The following is a 21758-nucleotide window of genomic DNA, read 5'->3' on the forward strand; positions in this document are numbered from 1 at the left end:
GAATGTCTTGTGATCATCTCGACTATTACTGATGTAAATAAAACTGAACCCAGACAGATGGACTGAAACCACCTCATTCAGCTGGTTCCTTTCTTTACTGTTCCTGACTCACCTGTTCTGGGTCGTTGCGGTACAGAACCAGACCAAGACACTCAATGTTTAAGTTAAACTTCACAGTGACCAGAGCTTCGTCCTCCTCTTCATCACTGCTCATGGTCGGCTTCCCAGCAACACCTGAACAGGTAGAACGTGGATCCCATCACAATTAACACGCGTCAGAACCCAAATCATCATCAGTGTTCATGTCTGTCCATATCTGTGAACATGTCAGACCTGTTGGGGCGTCTCCAGTGGATCGGACCTGCAGACTGGCCTCCTGTCTAGGGGCAGCAGGTTCTGATCCGTCAGCCTCTCCCAGATTGTCCATCAGGATCCTGAGCAGCACCTTCAGGTCATCCTGACTGAGCTCCAGCTGCAGAGACGCTGATGTTACTACAGACGATAACAACTGGTGGACCATCTACAGCTGTATGACCTACGCCTACGAGCTGGAGGGGACATCTGCAGAAACTACACCACGTACAATCTGACACCAATGAAAATCAACTCCTCAAGAAACCATACCTTTGGCTGTTTATGAGTCAACTGGTTGCAAAAATAAAACAGACATGTTTGTAGAACTGTGCAGTTCACAGGTCAAGAGTCGTTGAGGACTATGTTCAGTCACTCAGTTGTTTTAGTGTCTCTTTACTATTACAGTCCTTCATGCTTCAGTCAGATAATGAGCTTCTCCTCCGCTTACCTTCATGGGCTTCAGATCTCCATCGATCTCCACAGCAGCCATCTTCTTGTACCAGGTAGTTGCCAGGTTCCTCCTGATGTTCAGATGAAGGTTGACCGGTTCCAGTAGCTCAGTGCTGAGTCGGTCTAACAGCGGGTCCAAACTGGTCCTGGTGGATAACAACTTAATGTTTACTCAACAGTGATGTAGAAGGTGCACAGAGTGAACACATTCATCTAGTTCCTTCTCTGTTCATATTAAAACATGAAGAAGAAGAAGATCTTTCTTTTAATCTCTAAACTCATCTCGTGGTACAGTAAAGAAGAGACTCATTTTTAATGTTGTTAATCTCCTGTTTGAGCCTCTGGTTGACGGACCTGGAGAGTTTTAGCTGCGTCAGCTGCACATCCATGTTGTCGATGACGGCCGGGAGTGGACATCTGTCAACGGGCTGGAGAGAGAAGCTGTTTGCCACGGTGATCAGACCCAGGTCCATCACCAGAGCATCAAAAGAAGTGGAGGACTGGGGGATGATGATGAGCGGAGCCTTCAGCCTGATGTCCGTGGACAGACGGAAACTCTTCTGGGCAAAGTCTCGAACACCGGACGCCGCCTTCTCCGCCGCTTGAGATGTGGCGGTGCTCAGAGCTTCTTTGGCTGTCTGGAATTTGTTGGCAAAGTTCTGCAGGAAGAATCAAATATAAAATCCTAGCCCCTTTAAAACCACTTGTTAAACCCAAAAGGATGAAAAAGAATAAAACCTGAAAAGAAGAGCTGATTTGAATTCATAGAACCGTTATTCACAGCAGCCGACAGTTTTAAAAGAACAGGAAGCAACCCTAAAACTCACTGATAAATCCAGTAAGGTGGCCTCAGCATCTACGTGTTACTCACCAGCAAAGACATGAAGAACTTGTGCAGGTAAACCACCTGGATGCAGCCCACATTCAGCTTCACCGTGCCGTCGCTTTTGGAGGTGTCGGCGTAGGAGGCGCCCTCGATGGCGTTAGGAGTCAGACTAATGTTGAAGCTAAACACCTCGTTTCCTACAATGGAGATGGCCTGAAGGACAGAGTTACGCTCTTAGTTCACACCAAAGGGACATAATAGAAAGGTCTGTCCATCACCTTCATGATGACATATCCTGGGTAGATCATGTGATTTTAGAACCATCACTGCTGGCTCATGTCATGTGAACACTTCATATTCTAGCTCACCTCTCACCTCCCCATCACTCCCACTGACTGGATCTGTAGCAGGAGACCTAGAGCACTTTCTAAATGAATTGACTTCTGTGGTCATGAACCCCATTCGATGTTGGTAACCGGAAGTAACAGGGCAACCACTGGACCCACAGCAGGACAACCACAGGTCAACCAGGTCAGTGGTAGCCTGACAGGAGTCCAGGGACGTCAGTACTGGTTGATGCAGACGTTACATGTAGAGGGTGGTTGTGGCTGCGCAAGGCCAAACTTACTCTAGGGTGAAGGGGTCTGTAGAAACAGTAGTTCCCAGCAACATTCTACTTTAGGGTCACATTAGTCTGGATGAAGTGACTGCTGGGAGGAAGATTTAAAGACAATTTAAAGAAGAGAGACTGACCTTCTTGTGGACACTATTTGCATCAACGTTCAGAACAAGAAAGTCTCGTAGACGGGCTGATATATGAGTCTGTGATCCCTGCATCAGCAAAGACCCATCAACACCTGAGAATACACCAGAGTTAGACCAGAGTCGATGCAGCAAACTCACAGTTTACCTCGGCCTGGCTCTGATAGGGTACCTTGGATCTTGATGTCAGCCATGTTGCAGGTCTGGTCACACACCAAGACATTGAAGGCTCCCAGCATCACCTTCACCTTCAGCTCGATGACCTCAGAGTCTGCAGGCGACATCAGGGCAGCTGGCAGAAAACAACACATAGGTTATAGGTTTCAGGTGAGACCACACCGACTCATCTCATTACATGTCTGTTACTGACTGGACTTGGCAGACACCGTCCTGTCCTCCGTCTTCGGACGGATGTCTCCTCCAGAGGACAGCGTGCTGCCAGAGGACAGTGCAGTGGACAAGAAGTTGATGGCTGACAGCAGAGCCTCAGTGTGGAGCATGAGGTCAAGAGAGGTGAAGGTCACCTGCAGATCGACACAAACACTGTAACTGAATCACTTTGAATGTTTCCAGGAATGTTTGGAAAACTGAGTATTTACAAAGGAAGTTAAACATTGAATAATAATTTGACCCAATGATAAACTGGATAACACCTGGACAACACCTGGATAACAAACAAGTGGATGACACCTCTGTAACAAACACCTAGATAAGATCTAGACAACTGGTCCACACCTGGACATAAGACCTGAATAACAAACACCTGGAGAACACATGGATAACAAACACCTGGAGATCATGGACTCACGTTGATCATCTGCTCTGTGTTCTTATAGACAGTGGCGAAGGTTGGTCCAGACCGGTCAGCCTGATGACACAGACAGAAAGCTCAGTTTAAACAGCTCATGGATCATTTCCTGCTCTGACAAACATCTGTGTACCTGAACAGGTGATCTGATTAATGAGGCCCTCACCTTTAAATACTGAACTTTGAGCAGCTCAGCTCCAGATTCCACAGAAGAGCTGATGAGACACAGCGGCTCGCCACTCGAGTCTGAAAGAAGACAAAAACAAATCAACATGTCTGAGCACAGACAGAACAACTACCATGTGTGCTGTGACCTCTGACCTTTGAACTCCAGGCACTTCATGCTAATCTTGTTGATGTATGTTGTGGCACACATGTCGTACTTCCTGACTTTAGTGTTGAAGCCCAGGTGAGACACTTGAAAGACCAGAAACGGTGCCTCGCTCTGCTCCCTGGGTTTCTTGATTGTCAGAAGAACCTTGAAATAGAAATCAGAAAACAGAGTGACGATGACTGATAATAGAACAGAGCCACAGATACTACAGATGGAGTCTCTGATGATTTTAGTTTCTCAGCACCTCTTTGACTTCAAAGTCCAAGACAACAGTGACAGTGTTTTCAGTCAGACTTCCGTTGGTGATGGTGGTCACAGCTTCAGGTCCCGACAGTAACACCTGCTGTTCTGGAAGCTCCGCCTTCTCTGTCGAAGCAAACCGACCAATGAGAACATTTGTCTGTCTCAAAAAAGCTGACATTGGCAAATATTTCCCATCGAGCACTGAGAGAGTAGTTACCTTTAGCCAGCTGTCTTTTGACGTCAGTGCTATGCTCTTTACTTCCCTCCCCGATGTTCTCCACCAGAATCTTCATCAGTACACCAAGGTCTTCCTCACCCAGACACATCTGATGGAATAATAATAATAATACAAATAATAATATAAACAACAATATTAATAATATGAAGATTATTATCATTAGATGAATGTGTATAATTATAATAATAGAACTGATTTAGACCTACGTTGAGGGACCGGAGGACTCCCTGGATCTGCACTGCAGGAATCCTAGAGTACCAAGACGCCGCCAGGTTTCGTGTGACAAGTAGCTCTAAGTTGATTGGGTGAAGGATCTCAATGTCTGAGGAGTCTATCTTCAGTGTGGTCCTGAAAACACAACAACAATTACTGGCTTTGGTTTCTGACGTGTTGGCCTAGATGGTGAGAAGAAAAACTCCCTTTTAACAGGAAGAAACCTTGAACAGAACCAGAACCAGCTCATATGGAGGGACTCATCTGCCTAAGGCCAGCCGACTGATGTGCAGCCTCCTTCTCTCTGTTACCACAGGATGTTTGGTGGAGTTGTTAACTGACTGCTGTCCAGAGGATTTGGACCGTTCCTCTGCTAGCGTTAGCCTTGGCATTCCTTTTTTACAGTAGTACTTTAGTTGTATTTCAGGACTGAGATGTCACGGTAGTATGGGCTTCATCTTTAGTGAAGAACCAACGATCCTCTGGGCTCCTCGACTGTCTTCTAGGAGGCGTCAATGTTGGTATTGTCACATGATCAGTGACTAGTCCACATGATGCATAAAGCGTCATGGTACAGCAGTAAAGTCCACTAGTCAGTACAACCCCTAGATGTAGTAGCTGTCTCAGATGTAGTACTGGATGTTGGTAGTATTTCTGACCTGATGAAGACCTGGAGAGGTCATGGTTTTAAAACATGCCTGTCTACATAAAGGCAGTCACATCAAAAAGACATTATTTCGATCTACATAATAAAGCTAACAGCTAAGCTAGCAGATAACACAGCCAGGTCTCATCGTCCCTTAGCTTCCCTCTGTTTTCTCTCTGTTCCTTAGATCATTTTGTGAAGGTTAAAATCACAGAGGGGCATCAGTAAACTGGAGGAAGACACAGAGCCTCATCTAATAAACTGCGACATGTTGTCGATGTAAATCCTGTGACTTGACTTCAGTGGTTTTAGCCACAGTTCATGAAGGAGAATGTTGTTACCTGGAGAGTTTCAGCTGCGTCAGACGGACATCCATCTTCTCCACCACGGCTGGCAGAGGGAAACCTTCGGCCGGCTGCAGAGAGAAGCTGTTTTCCACCGTGATCAGACCCAGATCTACCAGAATGGCATTCTGGGAGGTGGAGGACTGGGGGATGATGATGAGCGGAGCCTTCAGCCTGATGTCCATGGACAGACGGAAACTCTTCTGGGCAAAGTCTCGAACGCTGGACGCGGCCTTCTCCGCCGCCTGAGCCGTGGCGGCGCTCAGAGCTTCTTTAGCCGTCTGGAAGTTGTCGATGAACATCTGGAGGATGAGACGAGCCAGAGGTGAGACCACAGACCTTCATCAGATGAAATGAACCTGATGACCTTTAAATATTTATTTACTGTGTTCTGGACTAAAGTCAGAATATGTCATAATCAGCAGCAGCTCAAAGGTTCAGAGACGGGTTTTATGAGACAAGAATGAAGAATAAAACCAAGAGAGGAGGTGAGTTTGGGCAGAGGTCATGTTACTGACGGAGGGGTGCAGCAGTGGGGGGGTGTTAATGATGTAGCATAGCACACATGGAGGAAGTGAGCTCTGATTACTGTGTGCATGGGAAGCATTCCTTCATCGTTCAGACTCATCCTACAAACATTCATTGGCAGCAGACATCTTTAAAACGTCCAGACTCAAATAAATAGAACTTTGACGTTTACACCATTCAGTAATGATCTTTGTCTACGTCTCTAGCCGTCCCATGTGAAGGAGGAAATGTGACCATCAGGGTGAATGTGTTTTGTTTCAGTCTCGTTGTTCAGATTAACCCGAGTCCGCAACCAACAACCAGGGTTAATCTGCCGCTGGGACCTTAACAATGATGACATTTAAGGTGGACTGAAGGAGTGAAGCTAAAGCAGGAGGTTGGATGCAGTTCAGAGCTGCATGCTGGACGCTGTACCTCATCAGCAGACGAATACTGAAAGCTAAAAGAAGCCTGGAAGAACAGAAGACATCAACAAGACAAGAGACATGAGAGACAACAAAGTGAGAGAAAAACATGCGACAGATTACAGTGTGAAAAACAAACGGCCACAAACACACCACAGGTCAAAGGTCATTAAGACAAGCTGGATTTGAACCTGTGACACCATCTGTACTGAGGCTGATGGACGGACGGAGGACAGGAGGACACATCCAGCAGTCTGGACAACATTTGTCCTCATATTACACTACGACTTCTGGTGAAGAATCATCTCCATGCACCAGAGACAGAAGGACAGAAAAACGTCTCTGATACACGGAGAACAAACAAGAACAGATGGAACTGGAACCAAAACCAGAATCAGACTGTGACTCTGACCCAGAACGTTTCTGTGTCCTGAGTCCAGCTGGGTTTGGGTCTGGGTCTGGGTTTCCACTGAGCGAACGTAAATGTCTCTACAATAATAAACAGTACGATCTGTTGAACGTGTAAATATTAACACACGTTACATGTCATGCAATCTACATATACTGTACACGTTCTCTACACGTTCACATCATATTAGTCTATGAAGTTCCTGACCAGCAGAGACATGAGGAACTTGTGCAGGTAGATGATCTGGATGCAGCCCAGACGCATCGTGACTTTCCCGTCCACCTTCGACATGTCGCCGTATCCCTCCCTCTCCGTCGTCCCCGGAAACAAGGACAGTTTAAAGCTGAACACCTCTTCACCCACGATTGACACAGCCTGAAGGGGAAGAGAGGGAGAGAGAGTCCTGGAGTCAAAGAAATTTTACTTTAAGGTTAATGAACTGGTCTGAAACAACCATAACAAAAAGACATAAACTCCTCCCACAGCTGAAGGACGGAGGATGCAGCAAACCGACCTTTCTGTGGACGGTTCTGGGGTTGACGTCTATGACCACGATGTCTCGAAGGCGAGCAAACACCTCCGTCTCTCTGGCCTGCACCAACACCGAGGCATCGATTCCTGCATGAATCCCAGGATTCATAGCTGAGTCATAGTTTCATCAAACTTTAATGATAAAGTTTTTAAATAGTGCTTTTCTACCTATGTTACACAAAGCGCTTTACAGTCACAATCACACACATACATTCACACACTAGTGCTACACACTGGGAGCAACTGGGGGTTCAGTGTATTGCTCAAAGACACTTCGGCATGTAGCATATTCTGGGGACCGACCCGCTAACCCTCTGGTTCGTAGACCACCTGCTCTACCTACTGAGCCACAGCCGCTCTTTAAACCTGATTCATCTGTGTTTACCTTGAACTCGGATGTCGGCGATGCTGCGGCGGTCGTCACACACCTCCACGTGGAAACAACCCAACACGGCGAACAGCTTGAAGCTGAAGATGGTTCCATCTTTAGCTCCTTTAGATGCTGAACAGAGACACTTCCCGTCACCACACAGCACTAAAGACACACTTGTAGCAGGCAGCAGGAACTTACCTGTCCGACCCGGGTTCGACCTCGCCACCCGTTTTCTGGAGTCACGGTCTGGGGCGGCGGCGAGCTGTGGCGGCAGGACGTTGTTCAGGTAGTTGATGGTCGACAGCAGAGCTCTGGTGTGAAGGAGAAAATCCAGAGAGGAAAACTCCACCTGGAACAGCAGCAGAGATGCTGACGTCACATGATGCTGGATGTGAAGCTGAGATGGTTGTTACCATTTATAAAGGTTTAAGATTTAAAATAAAGAAGCTAAATGTTTAAAGCAGAAGACGTTATCAGCCATGAGAACGAGTGAAGAAAGAAAGCAGTCCCCCCCCCCCCCCCACACCACAACCACCACCTTCCGTTGCTATAGAAACCTTTGCTCCACCCACCTTCAGGGTCTGCTCCGTGTTGTTGAACAGAGTCTGGAAGCTGGGACCACTGGAGTCGGCCTGGACGACCAGAGACACAGAGACACAGAGACAGTGAGTCGTTGAATGTTTGGCCTGAAATCTGTTCGTCCGTCCATCCATTCATTCGTCCATCCGTCCTCTGACCTTCCTGTTACTACATTAACTCATTTGTCTTCCCTCGTCTCTCTAACATCTTCTGTGGTTGAAGACATCGCTGTGTTTTTGTCTCCATTTATTCTGGTCAAAAGCAGAATCTAAACCATTTATAAATTACGGTTGTCTTCGTAGTGGCATTATGGTAACTCTATGAAGATACTTCAGGTTTATGAAGTCTGGACAGACCAGGTGAGTGTGTTTACCTTGATGAATTCCACTTTCAGAAGGTTGGAGCTCTGCTGCTCTGAGGAGCTGATGAGATGGAGAGGATGATTCCCGTCTGAAACACAAACTCATTTCATTCAACAGTCTCTGATCCTCCACCTGCTGCAGTCTCACAGTGATATGATGGTAACCCATACATCTCGACAATCTGAATAATTCTCTCGCAAAAAGCTTCACATCCTGCCTGGACAGTTTTGGATTTCAGCAGTTTATTGACTTTCCCACCCACTCAAAAGGACACATTCTGGACCTGATCTGCTGTTCTGGTACTACTCCTTTTAATTGTTCTGCAATTGATCTCCCCATCTCTGACCATAAGCTTATATCATTTAACGTTAACCTTGCACTATTTAAATTTAAACTACCTCGCATCATATCATTCCGTAACATTATTAACTTGACTTAACTCTGAATACTGGCATCACTTCTATCTCCTCCTCTACACTTTCTAACTTCAAACTACCCTTGTTTACCGACATATCTGACCTCATTAGGAAAGCTAAGCCATCCACTTGCCAGCTCGACCCCCTGCCAACCGGTCTTGTTAAAGCCTCCATAAACTCTCTCACCACAATTTCAATAACCTCTGTCCTATCTCCAATCTGCCTTTTCTCTCTAAAGTTCTTGAAAAAACAGTTGCATCTCAGGTCCATGCCCACCTCTCTGACAATAACCAAGTGAACAATTTCAATCTGGTTTTCGCTCTTTACACAGCACAGAAACAGCTCTGTTAAAAATCACCAATGACCTCCTTATGGCTGCTGATTCAGGACTCCTTTCAATCCTCATTCTCCTCGATCTAACCGCAGCATTTTATACCATCTCCCACTCCATTCTCATCCATAGACTAGCCTCCATCGGTATCTCTGACACACCTCTCGATTGGTTCATCTCGTATCTCTCTGGCCGCACTCAGTTCATCCAGTTAAAAACATTTACATCCCGTCCATCCCCCCTTTTCTCTGGTGATCCCCAAGGCTCTGTTATTGGGCCTCTTTTATTCATCGTCTACCTCATCCCCCTTGGCCAGATATTTCATAGGTATAATAATAATTTCCACTGTTATAAGGATGACACCCAGCTCTACTTGTCCACCAAACCCAGCTCCACCTTTCCACCCACTTACCTCTCGGACTGTATTCAGGAAATCAGAACCTGGTTCTCCACCAACTTCCTCAAACTCAACAGTAGTGAAACTGAAATTCTTCTCACTGGCACCAAATCCACCCTATCTAATATAAATAACTTCTCCACTCAAATTGACAATTCCCCAGTCTCCCCCTCCCCCCAGGCCTTGACAACACTCTCTCTTTCCATTCTCACGTTAACAATATCACCCTATTTTCACCTACACAATATCTCCCGTCTCCGTCCATCCCTCTCAACTGACAATAACTGCCACTCTGGACTACTGCAAGCAACTCCCTTTTATTTGGTTTGCCGGACAAATCCATCCATAAACTACAAGTGGTTCAAAACTACGCCACACGTATCATCACTAGAACCCCCTCCATAAGTCACCGGTCCTGCAGCAACTCCACTTGCTTCCTGTCAAACTTTGATCCATTTTCATGACCACCAGTTGTACGACAGTTTTCCAGAGAACATGAGGACTACCAGGTTTTTAGAGACAACCAGTCCTGAATACATCCATCACAGAGCAGCTAGTCCACAGTAACAGGAGATGTTATGTTCATGTCAGTCGTTCTCAGAGCTGTTATTTATTTCTGCAGCTGGAGGGGATTTTAAAAATGTAACGACGACTGAATAAAGAAAAACTCTTTCAGTGTCAATGTTCCTTCTCATCTAGTAAAGCACAGAGTCTCCACTGACTGAGTTCACCTGTAGCAGCAAACACTTGTGAACTGTCTCACAGCTACATCTTAAAAGACGTTTGTGTCTCAGTGAAGACAAAGTTCTGCTGAGTTACCTGGAACGTCGCAGTAGTCCAGCGTGACTCGCCGTAGATATGAGGTGACATTCAGGTCGAAGCTCCTCTTATTCCCTTCAGCTCCAAGCTGACAGACGTTGAAGGACAGGATGGTCTTTTCCTGGTCCACCTGCTGCGTCAGCTCCAACAGCACCTGAACACATCACGCACCACCACCCCAGAAGTTCTGAGTTAATGCTACGACACATGAATGCGCCACCACCCCTGAGGTCCAGAGCTAATGTTACGATCCAAATCACACAACAACACCAGACAAACTAACAAACCTCTCTGACTTCAAACTTGAAGTGAATGTCGGTGAGTTCGTCCAGAGTCGAGTGTTGGTGATCTTCATCTATCGACTTCTCGCTGGTGTCTGAATCTGGGGACAGATGAAGACAATAACAAGACACAGACAAACACACCAAGAAGCAGTTCAAAGCCATTCAGGGGACAGAAACCTGTTTCCATGGTGTCGAGGATGGCAGGGTGAAGGCTGAGTGCTCGTGGTCTGGACTCTGCCAGCGACAGCACCTGCAGGAAGAAATGTCCATATATGGTCACACTAGCACTGAGCTGAGGTCCACCCGTCCCACCTGAGAGGTCCTGGACATTCCTACAACGCTTCTATGTGTCCTGACTCTAAGTGTTTCCTCCATTACATCGCCACACAAAAGACTGAACTACACCAAGTGTACCTTCTCTGTGGGGGTAGTGGGGGAGGACTCCATGTTGGGCAGTGGGATGCCGTTGACCAGCTCCAGGACGTTCTGGATTTTCTGGTCCGAGATCTTAATGTGCAGAAGGGGCAACTCTCCTGACACCTTGAACCTGAAACAGGTGAGTCAACAGGTGAGTCAACAGGTGAGTCAACAGGTGAGTCAACAGGTGAGTCAACAGGTGAGACAACAGGTGAGACAGCAGAAACAACTGTACACAGGGGAGAGTCATACCTGGGCATCCTAGTATCCTTCTCCACCATACACTTGGCCAGGTGGAGAGTGAAGTCCATTGGCTGGAGGATGTGTTGGACGGATGAACTCTGCAGCCGAGCTGACTTCCAGGCCTCACCTGTAATCAGATTACAACCCATTTAACTGTAGTCAGATTACTAGAGTCACTCCCTCACCTGTTATTATTATGTATTTCTATTAAATTGCTATTAGATTAGTGTAACTAGCGTTGTTGTGTGGTGTACCTGACTTGCTGTAGAGAACCTGAACTCGTCTGAGCTCCACGCTGTATTTGTCGTAGGCTCGATCCATGATTTCCTCCAGAGATGAGAAGGATGATGGAGACGAACCAAGACCACTCTGCTCCACACTGTTCAGCTACAGACACACACAGACACACACTGTTCAGCTACAGACACACACAGACACACACTGTTCAGCTACAGACACACACAGACACACACTGTTCAGCTACAGACACACACAGACACTCACTGTTCAGCTACAGACACACACTGTTCAGCTACAGACACACACAGACACACACTGTTCAGCTACAGACACACACAGACACTCACTGTTCAGCTACAGACACACACAGACACACTGTTCAGCTACAGACACACACTGTTCAGCTACAGACACACACTGTTCAGCTACAGACACACACAGACACACACTGTTCAGCTACAGACACACACAGACACACAGACACACACTGTTCAGCTACAGACACACACAGACACACACTGTTCAAATACAGACACACACAGACACACACTGTTCAGCTACAGACACACACAGACACACTGTTCAAATACAGACACACACAGACACACAATGTTCAGCTACAGACACACACAGACACACACTGTTCAGCTACAGACACACACAGACACACACTGTTCAGCTACAGACACACACAGACACTCACTGTTCAGCTACAGACACACACTGTTCAGCTACAGACACACACAGACACACACTGTTCAGCTACAGACACACACAGACACTCACTGTTCAGCTACAGACACACACAGACACACTGTTCAGCTACAGACACACACTGTTCAGCTACAGACACACACTGTTCAGCTACAGACACACACAGACACACACTGTTCAGCTACAGACACACACAGACACACAGACACACACTGTTCAGCTACAGACACACACAGACACACACTGTTCAAATACAGACACACACAGACACACACTGTTCAGCTACAGACACACACAGACACACACTGTTCAAATACAGACACACACAGACACACAATGTTCAGCTACAGACACACACAGACACACACTGTTCAGCTACAGACACACACAGACACACACTGTTCAGCTACAGACACACACAGACACTCACTGTTCAGCTACAGACACACACTGTTCAGCTACAGACACACACAGACACACACTGTTCAGCTACAGACACACACAGACACTCACTGTTCAGCTACAGACACACACAGACACACTGTTCAGCTACAGACACACACTGTTCAGCTACAGACACACACTGTTCAGCTACAGACACACACAGACACACACTGTTCAGCTACAGACACACACAGACACACAGACACACACTGTTCAGCTACAGACACACACAGACACACACTGTTCAGCTACAGACACACACAGACACACACTGTTCAGCTACAGACACACACAGACACTCACTGTTCAGCTACAGACACACACTGTTCAGCTACAGACACACACAGACACACACTGTTCAGCTACAGACACACACAGACACTCACTGTTCAGCTACAGACACACACAGACACACTGTTCAGCTACAGACACACACTGTTCAGCTACAGACACACACTGTTCAGCTACAGACACACACAGACACACACTGTTCAGCTACAGACACACACAGACACACAGACACACACTGTTCAACTACAGACACACACAGACACACACTGTTCAAATACAGACACACACAGACACACACTGTTCAGCTACAGACACACACAGACACACACTGTTCAACTACAGACACACACAGACACACACTGTTCAAATACAGACACACACAGACACACAATGTTCAGCTACAGACACACACAGACACACACTGTTCAGCTACAGACACACACAGACACACACTGTTCAAATACAGACACACACAGACACACAATGTTCAGCTACAGACACACACAGACACACACTGTTCAACTACAGACACACTAACAAACCTGTAAACTTCCAAAGTCCACTACAATGAGGTCCGAAGTGTCGCTGTAGAATCCGGACTTCGGTACCAGCAGGTACGACGGCTTCAGGTCGATCCTCAGGTCCAGAACCTTCCTGGTCTCTATGATGCGAGATAAACCTGCAGAGACCAGAACCCATCAGAGTCCAGACCTGGACCAGACTGTCCAACCACAGACATCGCCCTCAGAGACTCTGAACATCAAATGGATTCATCCAGGTAACAGAACTCTTAACCTTGAGTTCTCAGTTGTATCTCCGCAGAACCTCCTCTACACATGGAACAATATGAACCAGTTCAACCACTGATGTCATTTAGCAACAGAAAGAAGCAACAGCTCCTCAAATCTCAGACTGTCTCTCAGTGTTTGGGACACAACGATTAAAGCTTCAGCTGCTGGTTGACGTTTTAACTCAACAGACCTGCAGCAGTTTTCTCCTTGATCTCCTCTAGTTTGGAGATCGTGGCCGAGGTCAGGACTTCCAGATCCACACCTTTCCCCGTCTTAAAGAACTCAACCACACTGTTAACGGTCACCTGGAGGACAGAAGGACACATGGAGGGACATATTAGAATCAGCAGGATCTGACTTAATATTCCTGTCAGTGAAGACCTTTCAAGCTGCTCAGTGAGAAGAGCAGGACAGTCAGGCGTTATAAGTATGAGACCATGAGACCAGTTCATACTTACCGCGTCGTAGATGATCTCGACCGGCTGAGAGTGGACTCTGAGCAGCTGGTCGCTGGTGCTCTCCTCTGGGTTCAACTCAAACACAACGCTGAGCAGAGAAGAGGAAGAATCCCCCACAGAGGCGATGAGTGACGGCACCGCCCCCTGCTGCTGCAAACCGGTAACGTACCAGTGCTCCAGCGCCACCTCCACCCTGAGGACAGCACAGCATCACTGGGGTTTACACCTTTTTACCTTTTCACCGCAGAGGAACTGAATGATATACGTTAACACAGTTTGTCGACTCTTCAGTCTTTGCTGCATACATGACAGAGTCTGATTTACTTCATGTAAATCGGTGCTATGTATGGTTGTTTTTGTACATTACGTCTCTTGTTTTATGTACGTTTTGTCGGGCGAACAACATCTATAGCCGGCATGATCTCCTTAAGATCGGACTATGTCACAAGCAGTGCGTAACCAGCGAGTTTTTCCGCACACACAAGACTCCATCCCAGCAGGGAGGAGGCGCAGGCAGCGTAGAGAAAGGAGGCAAAAGCGAGGCTGCAGGGCTGGCGGGCTAGCCAGGCTACGGAGGCAGCCGATCAAACCACCGCTCCCCAGCCTATTTCTCACGAATGCCAGATCCCTTGCGAACAAAATGGACGGGTTGAGGCCACAGACTGCAACGAACAACACCGTGAAAGATGCGTGCATTCTGCTTATCACAGAGACCTGGCTTCACCAGTCCATACCGGATTCTGCTATTGAGCTAGCATGCTACACCACACAGCACCAGGACAGAACAGCGGACTCTGGGAAGAGCAGAGGAGGAGGACTCTGTGTGTACGTGAACAACAGCTGGTGTACCAACAAAGTGAAGGTAGACAGTCACTGCTCTCCAGATTTAGAATATCTGACTGTTAGATGCAGGCCCATTTATCTTCCAAGGGAGTGAACTGTGATCATGATTACAGCTGTTTTCATTCCACCGGATGCTGTGAATATAATAGCAGGGGATTTTAATCATGCTGAGGCAGCACTCCCTATATTCCACCAGCATGTGAAGTTTGCTACAAGGGGAAATAACACCTTGGACAAGGTGTACTCTAACATCAAACTGGGTTACAGGGCCAGACCACTACCACACCTGGGTCAGTCCAACCACTTGTCCTTGCTGCTAATCCCCACATATGCCCCCCTCAGATAAACTGCTCCAGCCATCACAAAGACTGTTACCACATGGCCAGAGGGTGCCTCCCAGCAAATGCAGGACTGCTTTGAAAGGACCAACTGTGGGATCTTTGAACACCAGGACCAGGAGGTGTTCACAGACAGTGTTCTGTGCTACATTAAGAACTGCATAGACACTGTCACAGTGGAGAAACACATCCGGGTCTACCCCAACCAGAAGCCCTGGATGACACGGGGGGTCCAGCAGCTGCTAAAAGCGAGGAACACCGCATGAAGGTCCGGCAACAAAGATTTCTACAGCACAGCCCGAGTCAACCTGAGGAGGGGCATCAGAGAGGCCAAGGCAGACTACAGGAGGAGGATAGAGGACCACCTGGGCAGTAACAACAGCATGCAGGTGTGGCAGAGAGTTCAACATCTGACCAACCACAGGTCCAACCTCGAAATGGCTGAAGGTGACCCCGTGCTGGCAGAGGAGCTGAACATCTTCTTTGCCTGCTTTGAGGTCATAGCACCAGAGAAAGCACCACTACACCACACGGCCCACAGCAGCGTAAACCTCACAACTGAAGAGCACGAGGTAAGGTGCACGCTGCGGGCCATCAATCTGAGAAAGGCGGCGGGTCCTGATGGCGTCCCAGGACGCGTGCTGAAAGACTGCGCAGATCAGCTGGCTGGAATCTTCACCAAGATCTTCAACCAGTCCATGGCACAGTCCACCGTCCCACCCTGCCTGAAATCCTCAACTATAGTCCCCCTGCCCAAGAAACATCACATTTCTATCCTCAACGACTACCGCCCAGTGGCACTCACCCCAGTGGTGATGAAGTGCTTTGAACTGCCCTGTACCCATAGCCTTGACCCCCACCAGTTTGCCTACAGAGCAAACCGATCTACAGAGGACGCCATAGCCACAGCAATCCATACTGCACTATCACACCTGGAGCAGCAGGGGAGCTATGTGCGGATGCTCTTTGTGGATTATAGCTCAGTATTCAACACCATCCTCCCTCACAACCTAGTGGCAAAACTGAGGGACCTGGGGCTCCCACACAAAACCTGCATGTGGATCAACAGCTTCCTCTCCGATCGCAGACAGAGGATCAGAGTGGGCCACCACACACCCACGGCCCTAAGCCTCAGTACAGACAGAGGGTCAGAGTGGGCCACCACACACCCACGGCCCTAAGCCTCAGTACAGAGGGTCAGTGGGCCACCACACATCCACGGTCCTAAGCCTCAGTACAGAGGGTCAGAGTGGGCCACCACACATCCACGGCCCTAAGCCTCAGTACAGACAGAGGGTCAGAGTGGGCCACCACACACCCACGGCCCTAAGCCTCAGTACAGACAGAGGGTCAGAGTGGGCCACCACACACCCACGGTCCTAAGCCTCAGTACAGACAGAGGGTCAGAGTGGGCCACCACACATCCACGGCCCTAAGCCTCAGTACAGACAGAGGGTCAGAGTGGGCCACCACACACCCACGGCCCTAAGCCTCAGTACAGACAGAGGGTCAGAGTGGGCCACCACACATCCACGGCCCTAAGCCTCAGTACAGAGGGTCAGTGGGCCACCACACATCCACGGTCCTAAGCCTCAGTACAGAGGGTCAGAGTGGGCCACCACACACTCACGGCCCAAAGCCTCAGTACAGGGGGTCAGAGTGGGCCACCACACACCCACGGCCCTAAGCCTCAGTACAGAGGGTCAGAGTGGGCCACCACACATCCACGGCCCTAAGCCTCAGTACAGACAGAGGGTCAGAGTGGGCCGCCACACATCCACGGTCCTAAGCCTCAGTACAGAGGGTCAGAGTGGGCCACCACACACCCACGGCCCAAAGCCTCAATACAGACAGAGGGTCAGAGTGGGCCACCACACATCCACGGTCCTAAGCCTCAGTACAGAGGATCACAGTGGGCCACCACACACCCACGGCCCTAAGCCTCAGTACAGACAGAGGGTCACAGTGGGCCACCACACATCCACAGCCCTAAGCCTCAGTACAGAGGGTCACAGTGGGCCACCACACATCCACGGTCCTAAGCCTCAGTACAGAGGATCACAGTGGGCCACCACACACCCACGGCCCTAAGCCTCAGTACAGACAGAGGGTCACAGTGGGCCGCCACACACCCACGGTCCTAAGCCTCAGTACAGACAGAGGGTCACAGTGGGCAACCACACATCCACGGCCCTAAGCCTCAGTACAGACAGAGGGTCAGAGTGGGCCACCACACATCCACGGCCCTAAGCCTCAGTACAGACAGAGGGTCAGAGTGGGCCACCACACACCCACGGTCCTAAGCCTCAGTACAGAGGGTCACAGTGGGCCACCACACATCCACGGTCCTAAGCCTCAGTACAGAGGATCACAGTGGGCCACCACACACCCACGGCCCTAAGCCTCAGTACAGACAGAGGGTCACAGTGGGCCGCCACACACCCACGGTCCTAAGCCTCAGTACAGACAGAGGGTCACAGTGGGCAACCACACATCCACGGCCCTAAGCCTCAGTACAGACAGAGGGTCAGAGTGGGCCACCACACATCCACGGCCCTAAGCCTCAGTACAGACAGAGGGTCAGAGTGGGCCACCACACATCCACGGTCCTAAGCCTCAGTACAGAGGGTCAGTGGGCCACCACACATCCACGGTCCTAAGCCTCAGTACAGACAGAGGGTCACAGTGGGCCACCACATATCCACGGTCCTAAGCCTCAGTACAGAGGGTCAGAGTGGGCCACCACACACCCACAGCCCTAAGCCTCAGTACAGACAGAGGGTCACAGTGGGCCACCACACATCCACGGTCCTAAGCCTCAGTACAGACAGAGGGTCAGAGTGGGCCGCCACACATCCACGGCCCTAAGCCTCAGTACAGTAGGCCACCACACATCCACGGCCCTAAGCCTCAGAACAGAGGGTCAGAGTGGGCCACCACACATCCACGGTCCTAAGCCTCAGTACAGAGGGCCAGTGGGCCGCCACACATCCATGGTCCTAAGCCTCAGTACAGACAGAGGGTCAGAGTGGGCCACCACACATCCACGGTCCTAAGCCTCAGTACAGAGGGTCAGTGGGCCACCACACATCCACGGTCCTAAGCCTCAGTACAGACAGAGGGTCACAGTGGGCCACCACATATCCACGGTCCTAAGCCTCAGTACAGAGGGTCAGAGTGGGCCACCACACACCCACGGCCCTAAGCCTCAGTACAGACAGAGGGTCACAGTGGGCCACCACACATCCACGGTCCTAAGCCTCAGTACAGACAGAGGGTCAGAGTGGGCCACCACACATCCACAGCCCTAAGCCTCAGACAGAGGGTCACAGTGGGCCACCACACATCCACGGCCCAAAGCCTCAGTACAGAGGGTCAGAGTGGGCCGCCACACATCCACGGCCCTAAGCCTCAGTACAGTAGGCCACCACACATCCACGGCCCTAAGCCTCAGAACAGAGGGTCAGAGTGGGCCACCACACATCCACGGTCCTAAGCCTCAGTACAGAGGGCCAGTGGGCCGCCACACATCCACGGTCCTAAGCCTCAGTACAGACAGAGGGTCACAGTGGGCCACCACACATCCACGGTCCTAAGCCTCAGTACAGAGGGTCAGAGTGGGCCACCACACATCCAAGGTCCTAAGCCTCAGTACAGACAGAGAGTCAGAGTAGGCCACCACACATCCACAGTCCTAAGCATCAGTACAGACAGAGGGTCAGAGTGGGCCACCACACACCCACGGTCCTAAGCCTCAGTACAGACAGAGGGTCAGAGTGGGCCACCACACATCCACGGTCCTAAGCCTCAGTACAGAGGGTCAGAGTGGGCGACCACACATCCACGGCCCTAAGCCTCAGTACAGACAGAGGGTCAGAGTGGGCCACCACACATCCACGGTCCTAAGCCTCAGTACAGACAGAGGGTCAGAGTAGGCCACCACACATCCACGGTCCTAAGCCTGAGTACAGAGGGTCAGAGTGGGCGACCACACATCCACGGCCCTAAGCCTCAGTACAGACAGAGGGTCAGAGTGGGCCACCACACATCCACGGTCCTAAGCCTCAGTACAGACAGAGGGTCACAGTGGGCCACCACACATCCACGGTCCTAAGCCTCAGTACAGAGGGTCAGAGTGGGCCACCACACATCCACGGTCCTAAGCCTCAGTACAGAGGGTCAGTGGGCCACCACACATCCACGGTCCTAAGCCTCAGTACAGACAGAGGGTCACAGTGGGCCACCACACATCCACGGCCCTAAGCCTCAGTACAGAGGGTCAGAGTGGGCCCACCACTAATCATCAGCGGGGACTGTGTGAAGAGGGTGACAGACTTCTGCTTCCTGGGAGTCCACATAGAGGAGAGCCTATCCGGGAGCATGAACACCTCTGAGCTGCTGAAGAAGGTCCAGCAGAGGTTGTACTTCCTGAGAATACTCAGGAGGAATAACATCACACAAAGACTGCTGGTGTCCTTCTATCGTGCCTCCATTGAGAGTATACTGACATACTGCATGTGTAGATGTTACACCAGCTGCACAGCGGCTCAGAGGAAAGCGCTCCAGAGGGTCATCAACACCACCCAAAAGATCGTTGGCTGCCCTCCCCACACACTGGAAGAACTACACAGTTCCTGTTGTCTCAGAAAAGTCCAGAACATTATAAAGGACACCCACCATCCTCACTTCCTGTTTGAGCTGTTACCTTCAGGTAGACGGTAGGGCTTTGACTGCGAACTCTGCAGAATACAATTCGATTATTTTAAAAATTGAACGAATTTTAGGGATCTCTTAATATTCGAACCTGTATGGGAATAATTTTTTGTAAATGTGTTTGCTTGTAAACGTTGTTTTCAATTCAGATTCCGAGTTTTTTTTTTTCACGCCTGGTGAAGTAAAATCGCGAGCTCATTAGCAAGGCTATTGTTGGTCATCTGGGCTCCTGTAGGTAACGTTAGCATGCTAGGTTCCTGTAAGCTTGTGTATTTCCGATGGAGCGTTAACTGTGTGGTAACAGCATCTTCTGTTATATTCTGCTCGTTAAATCTTCATTCCGACACTGCATATCTTGTTTACTTAATAATAAAATTTTTAACACGCATAAATACTCAGCCTTTCGTGCACGTAGTCTATTAACATTGACTGATACACTGCCCTCTGGTGGACAGAACATATAGAACTTAAGTTTGATACCAATATCAGTCTTACTGAAGACATTTAATGGTCAAAATATAATTAATAAATATTCGAATATATTCGAATTTTAATATTAATAAACAAATGAACTTCGAATATGATTTTTGGGCAAAAGTCAAAGCCCTAGTAGACGGTACCGATCAATAAACGCAAGGACAAATAGACTCAAACACAGTTTTTATCCAACAGCAATAACAATCCTCAATGCTGCACAAAAATAATATGCACTTTTATGATATGACTGGGTGTTTTTTTATGCAATGAGTGTGTGTACATGTGTGTGTGTGTGTGTTACCTATGCTGCTAAATGTTGTTATATGTTTGTTTATTTATAATGCACTGATAGAAGAGCACTTTTAATTTCGATGTTCTTGTGACAATGACAATAAAGATCTATTCTATTCTATGTATCTTAGAATATCACTGACCTAATGGCCTGAGCTCCAGGTCTCTGAGATATTTTGGTGCTGAGGTCGATCATCTGGATCTTGAGGATCTCTGGGACTCCAGGCTGCTCTCTGACCATCACTGAAGTCCTCAACAGCTGGAAGGTGACAACCATGGCTACATACTGAAACACAGTATAGTCCAACTTAAACCAGGAGACACAACTCTTCACGAGACAGCAACAACACAGCAGGATCATCTGTTTAACTGTGAGACTTCTACACAACAGGACTTTATGGTGGATCCACAAGGTACAGGTGTGTCTACCTGTCTGGGTAAAGCTAGAGAAGAACATGGTACAGGTGTGTCTACCTGTCTGGGTAAAGTCAGGTTGTGGGAGCTGCCACTGTAGCCAATGGCCGTACAGAGCTTCTCCTTCTCCTCGGCCGTCATGAGCTGGTCCAGCCCTGAACCTGAGCCACAACAGACCAGTCTTGAGTTATCAGGCCACAGACATTGAAGGTTTGCTGATCTGAACCTCGCTTACTCTCCAACTCCTTGCTCTCCTCCTGCTCCTGCTCCTCCTTCTTGGACTTCCTCCCAAACCAGCCGCTGAAGAAGCCTCCTCCCTGCTTCTGCCCCCCCGACACCTTCTTCCCCAACACCTTCTGTCCTGATCTGATGACCTGAACAACAGCAGAGGGTCAACGGTGAGACTGGACTCAGTCAAACCTTCATCAGAGAA

The 21758-nt window shown here is 48.9% G+C and overlaps 1 protein-coding gene across 5 annotated transcripts in view; it reads right to left on the reverse strand.

Moving 5' to 3' along the window:
* Positions 1 to 21758, reverse strand: part of vps13c (vacuolar protein sorting 13 homolog C) — a 59449-nt gene that overhangs the window by 27383 nt on the left and 10308 nt on the right. For all 5 annotated transcript variants that reach the window (XR_014698988.1, XR_014698989.1, XM_084541945.1 and 2 more), the window contains exons 15-47: positions 21561 to 21699; positions 21386 to 21486; positions 21055 to 21197; positions 14250 to 14442; positions 13982 to 14096; positions 13543 to 13679; positions 11566 to 11698; positions 11321 to 11438; positions 11066 to 11198; positions 10829 to 10901; positions 10655 to 10749; positions 10368 to 10521; positions 8416 to 8492; positions 8036 to 8095; positions 7662 to 7812; positions 7476 to 7592; positions 7074 to 7177; positions 6767 to 6934; positions 5216 to 5520; positions 4222 to 4363; positions 3995 to 4103; positions 3779 to 3900; positions 3522 to 3678; positions 3367 to 3446; positions 3201 to 3260; positions 2763 to 2916; positions 2565 to 2684; positions 2384 to 2487; positions 1676 to 1843; positions 1159 to 1463; positions 803 to 950; positions 334 to 472; positions 113 to 234 (exon numbers count right to left, since the gene is read on the reverse strand). Coding sequence is in view for 3 of the 5 variants with exons in the window: in XM_084541945.1 (XP_084398071.1) it covers positions 113 to 234; positions 334 to 472; positions 803 to 950; positions 1159 to 1463; positions 1676 to 1843; positions 2384 to 2487; positions 2565 to 2684; positions 2763 to 2916; positions 3201 to 3260; positions 3367 to 3446; positions 3522 to 3678; positions 3779 to 3900; positions 3995 to 4103; positions 4222 to 4363; positions 5216 to 5520; positions 6767 to 6934; positions 7074 to 7177; positions 7476 to 7592; positions 7662 to 7812; positions 8036 to 8095; positions 8416 to 8492; positions 10368 to 10521; positions 10655 to 10749; positions 10829 to 10901; positions 11066 to 11198; positions 11321 to 11438; positions 11566 to 11698; positions 13543 to 13679; positions 13982 to 14096; positions 14250 to 14442; positions 21055 to 21197; positions 21386 to 21486; positions 21561 to 21699 (4446 nt within the window). In the remaining 2 variants the exon portion in view is untranslated. The remainder of the gene's footprint in view (positions 1 to 112; positions 235 to 333; positions 473 to 802; positions 951 to 1158; positions 1464 to 1675; positions 1844 to 2383; positions 2488 to 2564; positions 2685 to 2762; positions 2917 to 3200; positions 3261 to 3366; positions 3447 to 3521; positions 3679 to 3778; positions 3901 to 3994; positions 4104 to 4221; positions 4364 to 5215; positions 5521 to 6766; positions 6935 to 7073; positions 7178 to 7475; positions 7593 to 7661; positions 7813 to 8035; positions 8096 to 8415; positions 8493 to 10367; positions 10522 to 10654; positions 10750 to 10828; positions 10902 to 11065; positions 11199 to 11320; positions 11439 to 11565; positions 11699 to 13542; positions 13680 to 13981; positions 14097 to 14249; positions 14443 to 21054; positions 21198 to 21385; positions 21487 to 21560; positions 21700 to 21758) is intronic.

Source organism: Chelon labrosus (assembly GCF_963514085.1).
Source record: "Chelon labrosus genome assembly, chromosome: 3".
Taxonomy (NCBI): domain Eukaryota; kingdom Metazoa; phylum Chordata; class Actinopteri; order Mugiliformes; family Mugilidae; genus Chelon; species Chelon labrosus.